We start from the raw sequence: 14,248 nt of genomic DNA on the forward strand, positions 1-14,248 counted from the left end.
GCAACATGCCCATCTTGTGAAGTTCCCCATCAGGATTTTAATTGCTTGTGTTTATTTTCATGGGTGGTAGCTGATGTTAGACAAACTGATCCTTGCGGGATGATTGATGCTTTTATTAACGCCCCCTCCATCCGCCTACACAGAGGGGTGATGCCACAGAAATAAGAAATGCCAATAAATCTATCACTTGGGGCAAACAAAAAGAAAACGGGATAGGCATAATCAGGGTTCTAGAGTTTTGTAAAGGTTGTGTCTTTGTTGGAACTATGAGAACAGTCACAAACATTAGGAAAAATTAAAATAAAACAAAAGGAGCACAAACCTTGGTGTTTAGGGTATAAGCTGACCTTTAACAGCTGGGACAAGGAAGTGACTTCCCTGATAAGCACATCAGGCTCAGATAGTATTTTGTATGCTTGTTCCTTTAGAGCAGTCAGTACCGGCCATTCGCTCAGAGTCCTCCTATCCTAGGTGCCCGCCTGGTCTGTTCCTATCAGGACACTGGTTTACTGTGGAGTCTCTGCTTAACTCCCGGGCCATAGAACAGAACATATTTTCTTTACTTGCTATCTGTTCTTCAGCTGGAGCCCTGAACCTGAACTGCCTACACTAAAGAGGGCAAAAGTGGCCAATCAGTCAGGGTCAAGATCAGGGCAGCCAATCATTTTGCCAGGGTTAAGGTAAGAGTTAAGGAAGACAATCAGTTTGCCAGTCAGGTCAGGGCAAGGTGCTAGTCTGTCCTATCTTCTGCCTGACTTCAGGCTAACACAGCTAACCACCTCTCTGGTCACAGTTGGGGTGACTGACTAGTTTGCAAGGGTCCAGCTGGCAATAGGTTTTAAAAAGTATTTCTATACAAGTACGGAGAGGGACTTAGACGGAAATGTTAAAAGACCAAGAACAAGCGCTGTACAATGTGAACGCGTTCATAACACTTCTGCATTCTTACCTTGTATCGGGTCATTATTTCTTTCATTAAATGGTTCGGTTTCAGACTCAGCATTTTGCTCTTTAGGATGTCCGGTTCCTCCACCTAAACAAATGCAATACAAAAACATGCATATAAACACGCTCAGAGAAAAAAAACAAAACCTAATACATGGGATGGCTGAGTCTCAAAACAAGCAACTCGGATTTATCTTCCTACGCACACATGCAACAAAGTACCCAACTCATGCAGTAGATGCATCATTCAGTAAAACGTTTTGCTGGTACAAAGGAAAAACAGCCTCCCTTTCCCCTCAAAACCAGCTCCCAACTTTCTCACCCAAACCTCCAGGTGGGTTGGAATTTAAATCTTCAGAGCCTGGACACAGGTATCACAGCTGATCTTAGCTAAGGGGTGGGCAAACTATGGCCCACAGGCTGCATCCAGCCTGCCAGGGCATCTATCCAGCCTGCGGGATCCCTAAAAAATTTAGAAAATATTTCTCCACTCCTGACTGCCTCTCAAAGACAACAGAAGCCACAGGTAGTAGGACCCAGGGGGAGCTGGCAGCAGAAGGCAGGAGCTGAGCCCCTCCCACCCCCAGCTATTTGCCTGCTTCCTACCACCACAACACCTGGCAACACCTGGCTCCCGGCTACATTGCCAGACTGCAGCACAGGGCCCTGCCAGTATTTGGGGGGGGGGGTACGCACGCACACAGGCAGGGGCAGTGCATGCATGTGTGCATATGTGTGCAGACAGGGGCAGGGTGTGTGTGCATATGTATGTGTACATGTGTGCGCACACAGGGAGGGGCAGAGTGTGTGTGTGTGTGTGTAGGCAGGGGCAGAGTACACCCATGTGTGTAGGCAAGGGCAGAGTGTATGCATGTGTGTGTGTACAGACGGGGCAGTGCATGTGTGTGTGTGCACGAAGGGGCAGTGCATGTGTGTGTGCAGGCAGGGGTAGAGTGTGTGTGCATGCATGCGTGGAAGCTTGGGCAGGGGCAGAGTGTCTGTGTGTGCAGGCAAGGGCAGTGCATGCGTGTGTGTGTATACAGGCAAGGCAGTGCATGTATGTGTGCAGGCAGGGGCAGAGTCTGCATGTGTGTAAGCAGAAGCAGAGTGTGTACGTGTGTGTTTGTAGGGCGCATCCCACACACACACCCCACCATATACACGCACCCACACCCCCCTTGCACTGCCATACACACAGACCCCCCACAGCCCCCTCACACATCCAATCCACCCTTCCTCCACACAGCCCCCACAAACCCCATGCCCACCCACACCCCACATATCCACACACCTACATGCTTCCTCACCCAATATACGCACACCCCCCTCAAACCTATACCCCACCAATATACAAGAGTAAGACTTCACTTTAAACTACTGTGCAGTCATCTCTATGTACACTACACAAACACATGTAAGTCAGGACAAAAATATTTTTTGAAATCAAATTAATGAATGCCTTAGATGTTCACATTTTAAAATATAATTTGGTATTTTTCTGGTTCCAAGATGACAAGGGCACACTTGCCTGCCTGTACACTAATGCCAGGAGCCTGGGCAACAAGCAGGAGGAGCTCATCCTCCTGCTCAGTGCAAAGAATTATAACGTCATTGGGATAATGGACACCTGGTGGGACTCCACCCATGACTGGACCACTGTACAGGAGGGATCATGTTGACAAAAGGGGTGGGGGTGTAGCTCTCTATGTCAAGGAAAGCTACATGTCCCTGCAAGCTGATGTTGGCAACTGGCATGGACAGCTAGAGACCCTCTGGGTAAAAATTTGTGGGGAATACGGCACAGGGGACACAACGGTGGGAGTCTACTACAGATCTCCCACTCAAAGTCCTGAGCTTGACCAGGAGTTCGCCCGGGAACTGACTGAGGCCACTTGCTCCAGGACCTTGGTTGTCATAGGTGACTTCAATTACCCGGACATCTCGTGGGAAGATCACTCAGCAAAATCCGAGTAGTTGCAAAGCTTTCTCTCGTGCGTGGATGACCTCTACCTGACTCAAGAAGTCTATGGGCCAACGAGAGGCAAAGCGCTGCTCGACCTGGTACTGGCTACGGGGGACAACCTAATCGGCGACCTAGTGATCGATGGGAAGCTGGGTGACAGTGACCACGAGCTGATCACCTTCACCATCCGCCGTAAAGCTGGCAAGTCAGTCAGCAGCACAGAAGTCCTTGACTTCAGAAAAGCTGACTTTGACAAGCTCAAGAGGCTAGTTGGTCAGGCCCTCAGGTACCATGACCCCAGGGAGTTGGGAGTTCAAGAAGAGTGGTTGCTTCTCAAGGAAGTGATCCTCAATGCACAAGCTAAATCTATTCTAACATGGAGGAAAGGCAGCAAGAAGGCACAGCAGCCCCCCTGGCTCTCCAGGGACCTAGCAGACCTCCTGCAGCTAAAAAGGAAAGCCTACAAAGGATGGAGGATGGGATTCACCTCCAAGGAGGATTACTCCACGCTGGTCTGGTCCTGCAGGGAGCAAACCAGGAAAGCCAAGGCTGCAACTGAACTCCAACTAGCTTCAGGCATCAAGGACAACAAAAAGTCCTTTTTCAGATATGTGGGGAGCCGGAGGAAAAGCAAGGGCAATGTTGGACCCCTGCTAAACCAGATGGGGCAACTGACAACTGATGCCCAGGAAAAAACCAACCTATTAAATAGGTACTTTGTGTCAGTCTTTCATCAGTCCCATGGGACGCCCACGCCTGCTATGGGACAAGGAGATCCGGGTGATGGGGATCCCCTACCCTCCATAAATGCTGACATCGTGAAGGAACACCTTGAGAAGCTGCATACCTTCAAGTCAGCCGGCCCTGATAATCTGCACCCCAGGGTACTCAAGGAGCTAGCGAGCGTCATAGCCCAGCCCCTGGCACGGATCTTTGAAAACTCCTGGCGCTCTGGTGTAGTGCCCGAAGACTGGAAGAAGGCCAATGTGGTGCCAATCTTCAAGAAAGGGAGGAGAGTGGATCCGGCTAACTACAGGCCCATTAGCCTGACTTCTATCCTGGGGAAGATCTTAGAAAAGTTTATTAAGGAGGCCATCCTTGAGGGACTGGCCCAGGCTAACATCCTAAGGGATAGCCAGCATGGGTTTGTTGCGGGTAGGTCTTGTTTGACCAATCTCATTTCCTTCTATGACCAGGTGACCTATCACCTGGACAAGGGAGAAGAGATTGATGTCATATATCTTGACTTCAAAAAAGCTTTTGATCTGGTATCCCATGATCACCTCTTGGCCAAACTGCCCAGTTGTGGCCTTGGCTCCACCACCATCCGCTGGCTGGGAACTGGCTCCGTGGTCAGACCCAGAGGGTTGCGATTGATGGCAGTCACTCATCGTGGTGCCCTGTGACCAGTGGGGTCCCTCAAGGCTCTGTCCTGGGACCCATACTGTTCAACATCTTCATTAACGATGTGGACATTGGAGTCAGGAGTGGACTGGCCAAGTTCGCCGATGACACCAAACTTTGGGGCAAAGCATCCACGCCAGAAGATAGGCGGGTGATCCAGGCTGACCTGGACAAGCTCAGCAAATGGGCAGACGAGAACCTCATGGTGTTTAACACCGAAAAATGCAAGGTTCTCCACCTTGGGAGGAAAAACCTGCAGCACCCTTATAGGCTCGGCAGTGCTACGTTGGTTAGCACTACAGAAGAAAGAAACTTGGGGGTCATCATTGACCACAAGATGAACATGAGCCTGCAATGCGATGCTGCGGCTAGTAAAGCGACCAAAATGCTGGCGTGCATCCATAGATGCTTCTCGAGCAAATCCCAGGACGTCATTCTCCCCTTGTACTCGGCCTTAGTGAGGCCGCAGCTGGAGTACTGCGTCCAGTTTTGGGCTCCACAATTCAAAAAGGATGTGGAGAAACTTGAGAGAGTCCAGAGGAGAGCCACGTGCATGATCACAGGTCAGGAAAACAGATCTTACGATGACAGGCTGAAAGACATGGGACTCTTTAGCCTGGAAAAGCATAGGCTCAGGGGTGATCTGATGGCCACCTAATAAGTTTATCAAGGGTGACCACCAGGATCTGGGGGAACGTTTGTTCACCAGAGCGCCCCAAGGGATGACGAGGTCGAATGGTCACAAACTCCTGCAAGACCGTTTCAGGCTGGACATAAGGAAGAATTTCTTTACTGTCTGAGCCCCCAAGGTCTGGAACAGTCTGTCAGCGGAGGTGGTTCAAGCACCTACATTGAAGACCTTCAAGAGTAAATTGGATGCTTATCTTGCTGGGATCCTATGACCCCAGCTGACTTCCTGCCCTTTGGGCAGGGGGCTGGACTCGATGATCTCCCGAGGTCCCTTCCAGCCCTAATGTCTATGAAATCTATGAAAACCCCTTGCTGAATGGAGTATATCTGGGAGCAAGAGACGGACTTCTCATGGCAAAGGTCAGGGGCTAGGAGGCGGAACTGCCAGTCACATGATGGCAACCAGGGGGCGGAGCACCTGTCAAGGGGTGGCAGCCCTTGACAGCTTGCCAAAACTCAGTAAGCAGGCCTCCAGCCGAAATAACTGCCTGCCCCTGTCTTAGCTGGTGGGCGATTCACAAGAGGAAGAGGGATGTCATTTACCTGGGTATTCTCACCATCATACTGCTAGAATGATGAGTCCCTTTCTGTAAGAGAGATCCCTGCCCTGTTACAGGAGAATCAGAGGGAGAGTTTAAAAAAATGGAAACTGCACTTTTAAGGCGAGCTCCTGGGAAGCTGGAAGACGTGGGCCTTGGGGATATAAACCCAGTTCCAAGAACAAGGCAGGGGCATTCTGACCCAGGCAGACCTGAAGGCAGGAGCTCCCTGCCAGGAGCTAACAGAAGTAGCACAGAGAACTGGAGACTGTGAGCAGACCCAGGAGGGCTGTTGTAGATATCTGTAGCAGGTTTGGGATGGCAGCCAGAGAAGAGCTAGGGAAAAGCCATCCTAACTGGGACTGCTTGCAGACTGGCCAAGCCCTAGAGGGGCTGACTGACTGACTGCAGGGCAGCAGGTCCCCTGCTCACCACTTTTCCCTGCCACCCTGCTTCCCTCCCCTGCAACCCATCGCAGCAGGGGGCAGAGGAGCCGCGCAGAGAACCTCTTTGCCACTGCTCACTCCCCTCCTCTGCTGCCCCGGCGATGCGCCCCCTGCACGCGGGGCTGCAGTAAGGGCAGCGGGGCCGGCCTGTGACCCTCAAAGCATCAGGGCAAGTGCTGGAGGCACATCGTCAGGGCAGCAGGGGGGAGCTAGCAGTGGCAAGGAATCCCCATGTGGCCCCGCTGTCCCCAGCTGTGCCAGGTCACACCTGCCAGGCTAGGGAGGCCTGAGGGGAAGGAAGCATAGCGGGAGCTCAAGCCCGCAGCCTGCACCTGCCCCAGGTACAGATCTGGGGGGACACGGGTCCATCCTGCCCCCTGGCAGTGTGCGCAGCAGCAGGGAACTGGCCCTCCCACTCTCCCAGATGAGCCACCCACGGCCCTGTCCTGCTCCCCACTGGGGCCTTGCAGATGCGCATTGTAGCCCCAAGCCCCACACGGCTGAGCAGCAGCCCCAGTCGTACCCAACTCCCTCCCTACAGGGGCCTCGATCCCCCTCTCTGCCTGCTGCAGCTGCTCTGCAGGCTGCCTGGTGCCACATGCATGTCTATGCACATGGCACCCCATCTTTCCACCTTCCTCCTGCTGCCTCCCAGCTCCCTGCAGGCTAGAATTCACCAGCCTGCACGGAGCTTATTTCAAAATGGCAAAATCCGCGTGTTTCTCTGGTAAAATGAGAAAACCATATTTGCCTCTGATACAAGGCAAAATCCATGATTTACTTCGTTTTTCTGTGGGAAATGGAAAACCTGGATCCCTGCTCGTCACACTAACATTCTCCAACATTTTGTTTTGCTGTCCATGGAGCTCTTAATATTTTTTAATAAAAGCATTTCTTGTGCTTCATGATTCTGAAATTTTCTGTCAAGGTCCAACCTTCACAGCAACACATGGCTTTCATCCACACACAGGTCTGAATTTTTGTTTTCATGCTGACCCCTCTATTCTTCCAGATCCATAATAAGTTTGCCATAGCTGTTCTTGCTACAGTGAATTCCCTTTGAATAGTCTATTCACATAAACACAGACAAGCTATCTGGCTCTCACCAGGGACACCATAGGCTTAGTTGGGATGAAACATGTCTGCCATCAGAAATGTCAGCTGCAGCATTGTGAACCTGCCTTCAAACTTAGCTTGTGCTGAAAAGCAACACTGGGCACCCAGCAACAGGTATATTCTCAGAATTGAGAAAAACATTGTTTGAAACCTTTAGACTAAACTGTTCATTAAAAACCTAATCAACTCATCTGCCAATACATCAGGTACATAAAATGTATGCATTAAATCAGAGAGGCTCTACACATTTATACATTCTTCTTTATCAAATGGGGAACCTGAGTTACAGAGCAGTGAAGTTGCTTGCTTCAGTCTAGACAGCAAATTGGTAGCAGAGGCAGGAAAAAAAACCCTAGTTATTTTATTTCTGGTTCTTAGTCCAATGCTCAATCCTCAAGACCATTTAACCTCTTGTTTAACAGCTATATTAAACAACAAAAGGAAAGATTTCCTAAGAACACTGGAGCCTGACAATACCTTCCAGGTATACCCGCCGGGAAGCTCCTATCAGCCTGGCACATCCTGCATAACCTAGGTACCCTGTTTCACTCCATTTCCCCAAACCCCAAGGCACATGTAGCCTGTCAGAGCAATGTTAGAGTCAGGTCATCACCCTTGACATACCAAAGGTTACCGAACCAAGGAACTGCTCAAGGAGGTCAAGTAGAACAGTGCAACATGCCCATCTTGTGAAGTTCCCCATCAGGATTTTAATTGCTTGTGTTTATTTTCATGGGTGGTAGCTGATGTTAGACAAACTGATCCTTGTGGGATGATTGATACTTTTATTAACACCCCCTCCGTCCTCCTACACAGAGTGGTGGTGCCTGATAAGCACATCAGGCTCAGATAGCATTTTGTATGCTTGTTCCTTTAGAGTAGTCAGTACCGGCCATTCGCTCAGAGTCCTCCTATCCTAGGTGCCCGCCTGGTCTGTTCCTATCAGGACACTGGTTTACTGTGGAGTCTCTGCTTAACTCCCGGGCCATAGAACAGAACATATTTTCTTTACTTGCTATCTGTTCTTCAGCTGGAGCCCTGAACCTGAACTGCCTACACTAAAGAGGGCAAAAGTGGCCAATCAGTCAGGGTCAAGATCAGGGCAGCCAATCATTTTGCCAGGGTTAAGGTAAGAGTTAAGGAAGACAATCAGTTTGCCAGTCAGGTCAGGGCAAGGTGCTAGTCTGTCCTATCTTCTGCCTGACTTCAGGCTAACACAGCTAACCTCCTCTCTGGTCACAGTTGGGGTGACTGACTAGTTTGCAAGGGTCCAGCTGGCAATAGGTTTTAAAAAGTATTTCTATACAAGTACGGAGAGGGACTTAGGCGGAAATGTTAAAAGACCAAGAACAAGCGCTGTACAATGTGAACGCGTTCATAACACTTCTGCATTCTTACCTTGTATCGGGTCATTATTTCTTTCATTAAACGGTTCGGTTTCAGACTCAGCATTTTGCTTTTTAGGATGTCCGGCTCCTCCACCTAAACAAATGCAATACAAAAACATGCATATAAACACGGTCAGAGAAAAAAAACAAAACCTAATACATGGGATGGCTGAGTCTCAAAACAAGCAACTCGGATTTATCTTCCTACGCACACATGCAACAAAGTACCCAACTCATGCAGTAGATGCATCATTCAGTAAAACGTTCTGCTGGTACAAAGGAAAAACAGCCTCCCTTTCCCCTCAAAACCAGCTCCCAACTTTCTCACCCAAACCTCCAGGTGGGTTGGAATTTAAATCTTCAGGGTCTGAACACAGGTATCAGAGCTGATCTTAGCTAAGGGGTGGGATAAATACAGTCCACAGGTCACATCCTGCCTGCTGGGGAATCTATCCAGCCCGCAGGACCCTTAAAACATTTAGAAAATATTTCTCTGCTCCTGACTGCCTCTCAAAGATGACAGAAGCCAGGGGCAGTAGGACCCAGCAGGAACTGGCAACAGAAAGCAGGAACTCAGCCCCACCCACCCCCAGCCATTTCCCTGCTTCCTGCCACTGCACCACCTGGCTCCCGGCTGCATTGCCAGACCACAGCGCAGGGCCCCGCCAGAATGGGGGTAGGGGGGAAAGGGAATATGTATTCGTGTACAGGCAGGGGCATAGTGTGCACGCATGTGTAGGCAAGGGCAGAGTGTGTGTGTGTGCGCACAGGCAGGGGCAGAGTGTGTGTAGGGCAGGACACAGTGTATGCATGTGTGTGTGTGCAGGCAGGGGCAGAGTGTGTGTGTGTGTGCATGCACACACACATGTGCATGCATGCGCAAGCAGGGGCAGGGTGTGTGTGTGCGCGCACAGGCGGGGCAGAGTGTGTGTAGGGCAGGACACAGTGTATGCTTGTGAGTGTGTGCAGGCAGGGGCAGAGTTTGTGTGTGTGTGTGTGTGTGTGTGTATGTGTGTGTGTGTGTGTGTGTGTGAGAGAGAGAGCAGAAGCAGAGCATGTGCGTGTGTTTTTGTAGGGCAAGTCCCACATGCACACCCAACCATACACATGCACCCCACCCAACTTCCACTGCCATACACGCAGACCCCCATAGCCCCCTCACACCCCCATCCACCCGCCCCCACAATCCCCATACCCACCCACGCCCTACATATCCACTCCTACATGTTCCCTCACCCTATATACCCACACCCCCCACAAACTTATACCCACCCCCCACAATATACAAGAGTAAGACTTCATTTTAAACTATCGTGAAGTCATTTCTATGTACACTACACAAACACATGTAAGCCAGGACAAAAATAATTTTTTGAAATCAAATTAATGAATGTTTTAGATTTTTGCATTTTAAAATATAATTTGGTATTATTCTGGCTCCGAGATGACAAAACCCCTTGCTGAATGGAGTATTTCTCATTCTTGGTCCAATGCTCAATCCTTAGCACCATTTCACCTCTTAACAGCTATATTAAATGACCAAAGGAAAGATTTCCTAAGAACACCGGAGCCTGACAACACCTGCCAGGAAGCTCCTATCAGCCCAGCACATGCTGCATAACCCAGATCCCCTGCTTCCCGCCATTTCCCCCAACCCAAGGCAACTATCCTCTATACCCCCAGTGCTCAGTCACCCTTCCTCTCATGCCAGGACTTCTGTGTATCATTACTGTTGCCTCCCCATAAAGCAAGGTCTCACATTCCCCCCTCCAAACATATACCAACAGTTGCGTTCAAGCCCCACTCCCCTCTAACTCCTCATTCTCCTTCTGATATGTCTACGTGCAACCCCCCCCACTACCTCCATTTGCCTTCATGACTAGGGACCTACTAAATTCACAACTACGAGCAGATAAAAGGGTGGGAAGCTCTGCAGTCTTAGAATATGGGGGGGATGGGAGGGCTGTGGAGCAGGAGGCTTGGAGACTGCAGACAGCTGCACTGTGGTCCCAAACCACCCGCAGCAGGCAGCCTGCAAACAGGGTCCACCGTGCCTGGCCCAGCTTGCTGTGTGCGAGTAGCCAGGCCAGGACTCTGTGGATGGAGGTGCAGCCTGCCACCTGCCTGCTACAAGGCGGCTGTAGCAGCTGACCCCACTGCACCTTGCCACCCCAACAAGCTTCCCATGCCCCTGCTCCAAGACTACAGGGCTTCCCACACTTTTCTTTGTTTGCAGGGCAAGTTTTTTGGAGTTTCTTTTAAAAGGCACTGCTTGGGGATGTTCCAAAACCTTAGCTCAATTACCCTGATTAAGCCCAAGGAAACCATTAATCCACACTTAATCAGGTGTGCATTAATGATTTCCCTGGGCTTAGGCAGGGTAATTTCCCTCCAGTCATGAGTATACTCTCAGGAAAGCAGCCAGCCCCCTGGAATCACATCAGCCTGGACTGTTCAAGTAAAGATAAAATTCTTCCGGGCACCTAAGTGAGTGCAAGCAGTCAGGATTCACCAGTGGTGCTCCTTCTAGGGCCTGCAAAATCACTAGCAACTTCTGAGAAGTTGATCCTATGTGACTCCATAGAAAAAAGCCAGAGTTAAAGGGAAGATATGAGAGTAGAACAATTTTAAAAAAGCCTAACACTCTATTTTATTCATAAAATTGTCAGAAATTTAAATACTTCCATTGAAATTTAAATTCTTTATCTAAAGATTCACACTAGAAAAGTTCAGTTGGTTATTTCTCATATAAAAGATTCAGTCACAAAGCCCACATACTGTCATATGACTAAGGTTTCTACTCACACAACACAAAATAGCCAACAGCAAATTGTCAGTGCAAATAGTTTGCAAGCAACTAACCATCACAAACTGGGGGGTTTTTTCTTTTTTTAGTGACTGAATTAATGCTTGCAAATGACAAATGTTATTCAAAGACACTGGCAAAGTGCAGTCAAAGAAAGGAGTTAATTTAATGCAGAAAATTAAGTAAATAGGACATTGGCAGGTTCTAAAAGGGAATTTGGAAATTTCTGGCTCTCAGTCATATATTCAGACAAACAGACCAAGCTTGTGATCTTATGACAATAACTCAAGATGCATTTCAGAAATATAACAAGTTCTGTTTTCAGCAAAACTTTTGCTGTGAAAACTCCACCATGAATCTTTGCAAGGGTTGTACCTAGAGTATATTGAGCCTACAAGTTCGGCATAAAATAGGATCATTTACCTGGCAGTCTTGAGGCAATCCAATTGGGAAGACGACCTTAAAAATAAAATAGATGCATCATTCTTAGCAGATGTAGTGAGTTTAGAAGGAGAAATAAGGTAAAAGTGAGGCACAGGCACAAAGTAGCACCAAATTCTGGCTTAACAAGTACATAGAACATACCAGATTTTACATGTGTATTAAATATATAAATACATGCATTTGCATTTTATTTGTAATCCTGAAGACAGACTCTGCAGGGACTATGATGACTGCATTACAGTACAGGCAAACAAATAATTTATATCAAGTTAACAGGGGACAGAGACCTACTGCAGAACAGCCAAGGTGCTTGCTCCTTTCCCACAATAACTGAAAGCTAAATCAGGGCAGCTGAGCCTCATTTCATCTGTAGCTAAACTTCTACACTTTAAGCCCTCATTTGCTGCAAAGTAAAGAAACTGTCTGTCTGGAGCAACTGATGTGCTAAGTCAAAGAATCATAGAAAATGAGGGTTGGGAGGGACCTCAGGAGGCCATCTAGTCCAACCCCTTGCTCCAAGCAGGACCATCCTCAACTAGATCATCCCAGCTGAGGCTTTGTCTAGCTGGGTCTTAAAAACCTCCAAGGATGAGATTCCACCATCTCTCTGGGTAACTTGTTACAGTGCTCTACTACCTTTCTTATAAGAAAATTTTTCTTAATATCTAACCTAAACTTCCCTTGCTGCAACTTGAGACCACTGCTCCTTGTTCTGTCATCTGCCACCACTGAGAACAGTCCAGCTCCATCCTCTTTGGAATGCCCCCTCCAGGTAGCTAAAGGCTGCAATTAAATCTCTCCCACCCCAGTCTTCTCTCCTCCAGACTAAATAAGCCCAGTTCCCTCCGCCTCTCCTCACAAGTCATTTCTAAGAGAAGACCATCTTATGAGAAGACCAACCCCCTAACCATTTTTGTTGCCTTCTGCTGGACTCTCTCCTATTTGTTCATATCCTTTCTGTAGTGCGGAGCCTAACACTGAACACAGCACTCCAGATGTGGCCTCACCAGTGCCAAATAGAGGGGAATAATTACTTCTCTCGATCTGCTGGCAATGTTCCTACTAATGCAGCCCAGTATGCTGTTAGCCTTCTTCACAATAAGGGCACACTCTTGGTTCATCTTCAGCTTATTGCAACTCCCAAGTGTTTCAAGGGTCCTGGTACCCTCAAGCGTACTCTCTCAGTGTACGGGCAAGTGTTCACCCCATAGAGACAAAGTATGTCAGCACAACTGCCAGCGGATTCTTCATGGTAGTGTTTAACAGCTATCATAAACTGCCCGTCTCAAGGTTAGCATTAAGTATTGCTTTTTTTTTACAATGTCATTAATAAAGTATGGTGATGGTATTAGTTACAATTCAGTGTGTAAGGCTTTAGATTCATAGGTTGTAAGGGGCTGGCAGGGACCTCAGAAGATCATCGGGTCCAGCCCCTAGCACCAGGCAGGAAAGATAGCTAGTCAGGTGACCCCAGCAATGTGACTACCCAGTCTCCTCTTGAAGATTTTCAGGGTAGGCAATTGCACCACATCTGGAGGGAGCTTATTCCACAGTCTGGACACCCTAACTAAGAACTTGTTCCTAATGTTGAACCTGAAACAGTTTTCCAGGAGTTTGTGGCCATTACTCCTGGTTTTCCCTAAGGGTGCCCTGGTGAACAGTTGTTCACTGAGCCCTTGATGTACTCCCCTGATGTAGTGGTAAACTGCTACAAAGTCCCCTCTCAGCCTTCTCTTTTTCAGGCTGAAGAGTCCCAGGTCCTTCAGCCTTTCTTTGTATGGCTTGCCATGCAAATCTCTGATCATACGAGAGTCCCTTCTCTGGACTTTATCAAGCCTTATCACATTGTTGCTAAAGTGCAGCACCCAAAATCGGATGCAGTACTCCAGCTGTGGTCTCGCCAGTGATGAAAAGAGCAGAATAATCACTTCCCTGGTTTTGCTGGAGATGCACTGATTGATGCATGCCGGAGTATTATTTGCCCTGCTGGCTACAGCATTGCGCTGCCGGCTCATATTCATACTGTGGTCTATTATTACCTCCAGATCCCTTTCATTCATAGTGCTGGTCAATTTGGTGTTGCCAAGCCTAGAGGTGTGCAGGAAATTGTTCATCCCCAGGTGGAGTGCTTTACATTTCTCGATGCTGAACCTCATCTGGTTCTGACTCACCCAACTTGCTAACCTGTCTAGATCCACCTGTATCTGTAGCCTATCTTCAAGCATGACCACACTTCCCCATAATGTGGTGTCGTCCATTAACGTGGCCAGTGAGCTCTTCACCCCCACATCCAAATCATTAATAAAGGTGTTGAACAGTACTGGACTAAGCAACAACCCCTTTGGGACACCGATGGCCTCTTCTCGCCAAGACGACACACATTCATTAGGACTATCTGGGTCCTACCCCGCAGCCAGCTTCATACCCACGTAAATGTCTCACCGCTAAGCCCATAATCCTCCAATTTTCTTGTGAGAACATCGTGGGATACCATATCAAAGGCTTTT

The 14,248-nt window shown here is 48.6% G+C and overlaps 1 protein-coding gene across 4 annotated transcripts in view; it reads right to left on the minus strand.

Moving 5' to 3' along the window:
* The window catches only part of CD58 (CD58 molecule), an 80,226-nt gene that overhangs the window by 15,069 nt on the left and 50,909 nt on the right, over positions 1 to 14,248 (minus strand). For all 4 annotated transcript variants that reach the window (XM_090056975.1, XM_090056993.1, XM_090056983.1 and 1 more), the window contains 3 exons: positions 11,721 to 11,756; positions 8,502 to 8,585; positions 950 to 1,033 (listed from right to left, as the gene is read on the minus strand). In XM_090056975.1, coding sequence (XP_089913101.1) covers positions 950 to 1,033; positions 8,502 to 8,585; positions 11,721 to 11,756 — 204 coding nt within the window. The remainder of the gene's footprint in view (positions 1 to 949; positions 1,034 to 8,501; positions 8,586 to 11,720; positions 11,757 to 14,248) is intronic.

Source organism: Crocodylus siamensis, chromosome 1 (assembly GCF_052110815.1).
Source record: "Crocodylus siamensis isolate JL-2025a chromosome 1, ASM5211081v1, whole genome shotgun sequence".
In the NCBI taxonomy this organism is placed as follows: domain Eukaryota; kingdom Metazoa; phylum Chordata; order Crocodylia; family Crocodylidae; genus Crocodylus; species Crocodylus siamensis.